At 43.0% G+C, this 7,269-nt stretch overlaps 1 protein-coding gene across 1 annotated transcript; it reads left to right on the forward strand.

The window, feature by feature from the left end:
• The first annotated feature begins 844 nt into the window (after positions 1–844).
• Positions 845–6,367, forward strand: LOC139565550 (forkhead box protein J1-B-like). Its single transcript, XM_071386006.1, has 3 exons — positions 845–1,072; positions 1,220–1,804; positions 2,402–6,367. Exons 2-3 carry the CDS (start codon positions 1,232–1,234, stop codon positions 3,245–3,247), a joined length of 1,419 nt encoding a protein of 472 aa, XP_071242107.1. The 5' UTR covers positions 845–1,072; positions 1,220–1,231; the 3' UTR covers positions 3,248–6,367.
• The last annotated feature ends 902 nt before the right edge of the window (positions 6,368–7,269 follow it).

Consider the following 7,269-nt stretch of genomic DNA (forward strand, 5'->3'; position numbering starts at 1 on the left):
GGGTCAAAATGAGTTTGACACCCTGAGTTAGAAAGACAGAGTTTGTGAGCCTGTGTCCCAGACTCCCAGGACCAGAGAAAGAGTGACTGTGATGGAGTTTTCTACAATGATCATATTCATTTTAACGGAATCATAGTTTCCCTGTCAGCTGGGTATACCTACTGATTAAAAAACGGGTACAGCAAATTCGAGAACCTAACATCGACAATAACCAGTAGATGTCGCTAATAGATCATGTCACAGCCAGAGTTACCCAATTTCATCCCAGAGCCAGTATGTTCGCAATTTCCACTACACACATTGTCATTAACTGTAACATGTATGTCTTCAATGTCTATAAAACGAGGAATTAATCAAAAGTCAATTCAAATATCGACCATGTGTAGGTAAAGTCACATCACAGTTGTAAAACATTTAACTCCAAAGTTGGCTGTTTTACAATGACTAAGGATGCATTCATTATCTACAATTATTCAGGATACATTTGAAATATTATGTATCATTAACTGTCCAATAGCCTACAGAAGACCCTTAGTAACCAAACTGCACTTCTTACATCCTTCTTACAATTCATGAATACACAACGTATTCATGACAGTCAGAAGCCACTTTGTTTCTGATTAATTAGGTAAAAAATGTTTCATAGAATATTCTGTGTAATTACATTCTGTTTGTTTTCGCTGATTTAACAAATTGTTCCTGTATATGCACGCACACATACAGCGAGCCGTAGAAACAAAGGCGAAAACTGAAAACCACGGAGCCAATCAGCGACCTGCTATTTGTTTAGGGCTATTAAAACTCAAGGCGGTCTTTTCTGTCTTTCCCTCAGTATGTTCTGATCTGCCCCTCGCCGTTATGGGATTATTATCACACATCGACAGGATCTGAATGAATGTGGAAACATAAAGACTACTTTTGCAAATGAAGTCGTTGCTTTACATGTTTAGATAGCAGTTCCTCTCCAAGCCATCTGTACAGACATCGCAATAACGTGTAAGAGGTTTGGGTACCATATGAGAACAGTGGAGCTGATCGTTCAAGCTGTACTGCGGAGTACACCAAGACCAGGGTAAATGTACTGCTTTTGCTAATACTTCTTTATGAATGAATGGCCACTGTTCTTTTATTTTTATGAGATTATAATGCAGTTTTTCGTATTGTAAATTTAAAGAGCTGAGTGAGATCACACCAATCTTTTGTGGGAATTTATTAACAGGGACACTTTACAATGCCAGTACTACCAAGTCAAGAGATTGCCACCCGATTCAAGGAGAAATGGATGAAGCTTCACCCAGAAGACCAAGACAATGTGAATGGTGCAGTCCACCTGGATGACAGTCTCACCAGCCTCCAATGGCTCCAGGACTTCACCATAGTCAGTGTGAGTCTAGAAAGCCTACCGGGCTCCACTTGCCAGCCGTACCAGCTGCCTCAGCCCAGCCACCTGCACCCTCAGGGCTCCGACTCCCCCCCCAGTCCACCTGCTGGGGACACTGCAGCCTCCGGCATGCCTCAGAGTGCAGGCAGCCCCATCACCTCCAGTGCCTCAGCCAACAGGACTAGTTACTACTCCCTTCACCCGACAGTGACCAACAACCACCACCAGATCACTGTGCCAGCCAAGTCCCTGGAGGAGGTAGACTTCAAGACCAACCACGAGGTGAAGCCTCCCTACTCCTACGCCACACTGATCTGCATGGCCATGCAGGCCGGCAAGAAGAACAAGATCACACTGTCTGCTATCTATAACTGGATCACAGAGAACTTCTGCTACTACAGACATGCTGAGACCAGCTGGCAGGTTAGTGACTCAGTCTGTCTTCTACATTATTGATCAAACCTGAGAGAGGTACACAACACAGGGGGAGAGAGATGTGTGGGCGATTGCATGCAACTAATCCCTCAGAGATACAGTATTTATTTTGATGCTGTATGGAAAATAGGTTCGAGGCCTATCATGATTATATTTGTTTATCATAGATGTAATCGTCGGTTATTTGTTGTTTGATTTTGGGGGGGAAATAAGTAAGAAGGTGCGCAACCAACGTGAGTAGAGGTGCAACCTAAAAATGGGTAGACATCATTGGACAGGAAAAGACGCAACGCTCGCTCACCATTCAAAATGTGTATTTTTGTTAGACAAGTTAAATGATTGACGTTGTTTGATTTTCTTGGAATCTCTGTGATGGGGACTATATGATTCAGGAGTACACTGAACTTAAATTGTTATTACCTTGTCCTGACGATGCACATTTGACATGTTATAACCAATGATTTATACATACACATCATTAGTTATAACATTATGACGATCCAGCAACAAATGACAGAGAATGTTTAACGAGGCTGCTGTCAGTTAGCTCATCTTTTCATGAACTACATTCTATTCTCTCCTCAGAACTCTATCCGTCATAACCTGTCACTCAACAAGTGCTTCATGAAGGTTCCCAGGCAGAAGAACGAACCAGGAAAAGGGGGATTCTGGCAGATTGACCCTCAGTACGCAGACATGTTTGTCAATGGAGTCTTCAAGCGCAGGCGGATGCCAGACATCCATTTCAACACCCAGAGACACAGCAAAACCCAAAGATCATCCCGTAACCGAAAAACCCAGGAGTACCACCAGAATTTCCCCCAGGCCCACTACACAGTGTCCCACAGAGGGGCAGGTGCTGGGAACAGATGCAAACTTGGTGGCACAAAGTGGGAGACAGTCCATAAGTCACCACTGTTGACACCGGATCTCGTGGAACCAGAGGCACTGAAGGGTGAACTAGACTGGGCCATGGTGTTTGACGATGTTCTGAATGGAAGCAGCAATAACTTTGAGGATCTAGACATTAACCTAGCTCTGAACTCCCTGGGCTGTAAGGTGGAGCTCTCCCAGCAGGATCAAGGCCGGGGCTGGCACCTGGAGAAGTGGTGCAGCGGAGGGGCTGACCGGGACCACCAGCAGGCCTGCAAGTACATGGAGGTGACCACCATGGGCTGCTACAGCATGGAGGAGATCCAGCAGCACCTCAACCTCAGCACCTCAAGGCTGCAGCAGCCGCTCCCTTTGGCGGTACACCCACAGCACTTTGAGGAGCTGACACTGTTCCCTGATGAGCAGCAGAGGCACCCCTGGGAGGAGCTGAAAGAGGAGGTGCAGGCAGTGCCTATCACCCTGGACCATAGTCTCAGCTTCTGTGAAGGCTTCTTCACTGAGATGCAGCCATGGGGGACAGCAGAGTCTTATATGTGACACCCTCACCCAGCACCAGCCCCAATACTGAACAAGCACTCCAGCAGGAGGCCAGAGGACCTATAGACTACTGTTTTGCTACATTAGCATTATGGATTCATTCAGAGCAACATCTGAGTCACATTTACTGTGTTTTTTAATGTGCATTTTCTATTTGCTTTTTGATTGTTTGCATCTATGAAACAAACATGCTGTTTTTATTGTAGTATTGAATGTCTGTTATAGAACAAAACAAATCTATCCTAATTAGCAACCACTTCGTTTTACATGAAGGGTGTCATTCCAAAATTCTATACACTACCGGTCAAAAGTTTTAGAACACCTACTCATTCAAGGGTTTTTCTTATTTTTTTACTATTTTCTACATTTTAGAATAATAGTGAAGACATCAAAAGTATGAAATAACACATATGGAATCATGTAGTAACCAAAAAAGTGTTAAACAAATCTAAATATATGTTATATTTTATATTCTTAAAATAGCCACCCTTTGCCTTGATGACAGATTTGCACACTCTTGGCATTCTCTCAACCAGCTTCATGAGGTAGTCATTTGGAATGCATTTCAATTAACAGGTGTGCCTTTGTAAAAGTTAATTTGTGGAATTTCTTTCCTTAATGCGTTTGAGCCAATCAGTTGTGTTGTGACAAGATAGGGGTGGTAAACAGAAGATAGCTCTATTTGGTAAAAGACCAAGTCCATATTATGGCAAGAACAGCTCAAATAAACAAAGAGAAACGACAGTCCATCAAAAATTTAAGACATGAAGATCAGTCAATCTGGAAAATGTCAAGAACTTTGAAAGTTTCTTCAAGTGCAGTCGCAAAAACCATCAAGCGCTATGATGAAACTGGCTCTCATGAGGACCGCCACAGGAATGGAAGACCCAGAGTTACCTCTGCTGCAGAGTATAAGTTCATTAGAGTTACCAGCCTCAGAAATTGCAGCCCAAATAAATGCTTCACAGAGTTCAAGTAACAGACACATCTCAGCATCAACTGTTCAGAGGAGACTGTGTGAATCAGCCTTCATGCACGAATTGCTGCGAATAAACCACTACTAAAGGACACCAATAAGAAGAAGAGACTTGCTTGGGCCAAGAAACACGAGCAATGGACATTAGACGAGTGGCAATTTGATATTTTACACACATGAAGGATAAGAAATCATTTCTGATGAAAAAACAAATGTGAAAAATGTGTGTATATAGCGTTTTGGAACTCTTCACATACTAATCTAATCTAATTTCATAATCAGTATTGTGTGGGCAATCAGATCAGACATAATGCTAGAGAGTTTGTGCCGTGACAGTTTGCTGGCTGTCTAGCCGGCTACATTATGCTCTGAAAGTCTTCAACTGTAAAACTTTATGATGATTTTTTATATTCATTCCATTAGTAGATATTCTAAAAAGGCTCAGGATTACCTAACATTAGTATAGCCATGGTTGTAAGGGTATGTTATGTAAAGGATGTTTTATGTATGATTCAGGTAATACAGTTAAAATATGAAAATACTGAATAACGTTTTCTGCATAGATGGTCATTTCTTTGGCAGTAAGTTTATCTAAACGTACATGTGATGAATGGGGTGATGAATTATTGAATTATTAATTAAAAGGCTGTAAATAATGCATTAATTAAATAAATACAGTGGACTTAAAAATAAATTATTTCGTGATGTAGTTTATAGGATCTTCCTAAGGATAGGAAAAAGATGGAACAGAGTAAATAGGTGTTAACTTGTGGAATAGACACTGGCTGGAATAGGTTTTAACCAATCAGCATTCAGGATTAGACCCACCCGTTGTATAAATCTCATTATAAACTGGGTGGTTCGAGCCCTGAATGCTGATTGGCTGACAGCGCTAGTATATCTGGACCCTTTCTTTCTAAAATTATCTGCCGAAATTGTTGCAACCCCTATTACTAGCCTGTTCAACCTCTCTTTCGTGTCGTCTGAGATTCCCAAAGATTGGAAAGCAGCTGCGGTCATCCCCCTCTTCAAAGGGGGGGACACTTGACCCAAACTGCTACAGACCTATTTCTATCCTACCCTGCCTTTCTAAGGTCTTCGAAAGCCAAGTCAACAAACAGATTACCGACCATTTCGAATCCCACCGCACCTTCTCCGCTATGCAATCTATTTTCAGACCTGGTCATGGGTGCACCTCAGCCACGCTCAAGGTCCTAAACAATATCTTAACCGCCATCGATAAGAAACAATACTGTGCAGCCGTATTCATTGACCTGGCCAAGGCTTTCGACTCTGTCAATCACCACATCCTCATCGGCAGACTCGATAGCCTTGGTTTCTCAAATGATTGCCTCGCCTGGTTCACCAACTACTTCTCTGATAGAGTTCAGTGTGTCAAATCGGAGGGCCTGTTGTCCGGGCCTCTGGCAGTCTCTATGGGGGTGCCACAAGGTTCAATTCTTGGGCCGACTCTCTTCTCTGTATACATCAATGATGTCGCTCTTGTTGCTGGTGAGTCTCTGATCCATCTCTACGCAGACGACACCATTCTGTATACTTCTTGCCCTTCTTTGGACACTGTGTTAACAACCCTCCAGACGAGCTTCAATGCCATACAACTCTCCTTCCGTGGCCTCCAACTGCTCTTAAATACAAGTAAAACTAAATGCATGCTCTTCAACCGATTGCTGCCTGCACCTGCCCGCCCGTCCAGCATCACTACTCTGGACGGTTCTGACTTAGAATATGTGGACAACTACAAATACCTAGGTGTCTGGTTAGACTGTAAACTCTCCTTCCAGACTCACATCAAACATCTCCAATCCAAAGTTAAATCTAGAATTGGCTTCCTATTTCGCAACAAAGCATCCTTCACTCATGCTGCCAAACATCCCCTCGTAAAACTGACCATCCTACCGATCCTCGACTTCGGCGATGTCATTTACAAAATAGCCTCCAATACCCTACTCAATAAATTGGATGCAGTCTAATGCCATCCGTTTTGTCACCAAAGCCCCATATACTACCCACCACTGCGACCTGTACGCTCTCGTTGGCTGGCCCTCGCTTCATACTCGTCGCCAAACCCACTGGCTCCAGGTCATCTACAAGACCCTGCTAGGTAAAGTCCCCCCTTATCTCAGCTCGCTGGTCACCATAGCAGCACCCACCTGTAGCACGCGCTCCAGCAGGTATATCTCTCTGGTCACCCCCAAAGCCAATTCCTCCTTTGGCCGCCTCTCCTTCCAGTTCTCTGCTGCCAATGACTGGAACGAACTACAAAAATCTCTGAAACTGGAAACACTTATCTCCCTCGCTAGCTTTAAGCACCAGCTGTCAGAGCAGCTCACAGATTACTGCACCTGTACATAGCCCATCTATAATTTAGCCCAAACAACTACCTCTTCCCCTACTGTATTTATTTATTTTGCTCCTTTGCACCCCATTATTTCTATTTCTACTTTGCACATTCTTCCACTGCAAATATACCATTCCAGTGTTTTACGTGCTATATTTTATGTACTTCGCCACCATGGCCTTTATTTGCCTTTACCTCCCTTATCTCACCTCATTTGCTCACATTGTATATAAACTTGTTTTTCTACTGTATTATTGACTGTATGTTTGTTTTACTCCATGTGTAACTCTGTGTTGTTGTATGTGTCGAACTGCTTTGCTTTATCTTGGCCAGGTCGCAATTGTAAATGAGAACTTGTTCTCAACTTGCCTACCTGGTTAAATAAAGGTTAAATAAAAAATATAAATAAATAAAAAATATCAGACCGTATACCACGTATAATAGCAATAAGGCACCTCAGGGATTTGTGGTATATGGCCAGTATACCACGGTTAAGGGCTGTGTCCAGGCACTCTGCGATGCGTCATGCATAAGAACAGCCCTTAGCCGTGGTATATTGGCCATATACCACACACCCTCGTGCCTTATTGCTTAACTATACTGTATTATCTATTGTTAATGTATGTAGACAGACAAATACTCTTCTACTCTACCAAGAATGAACTGTCCTATCTCTATCCCCTACCT

This window comes from Salvelinus alpinus, chromosome 36 (genome assembly GCF_045679555.1).
Source record: "Salvelinus alpinus chromosome 36, SLU_Salpinus.1, whole genome shotgun sequence".
NCBI lineage: Eukaryota > Metazoa > Chordata > Actinopteri > Salmoniformes > Salmonidae > Salvelinus > Salvelinus alpinus.

Excerpts from the sequence above, each read along its gene's own strand:
- LOC139565550 (XM_071386006.1), top strand. The coding sequence starts at position 1,232 with ATGCCAGTACTACCAAGTCAAGAGATTGCCACCCGATTCAAGGAGAAA. Across the intron at positions 1,805-2,401 it reads ATGCTGAGACCAGCTGGCAG|AACTCTATCCGTCATAACCT; the intron begins GTTAGTGACTCA and ends TTCTCTCCTCAG.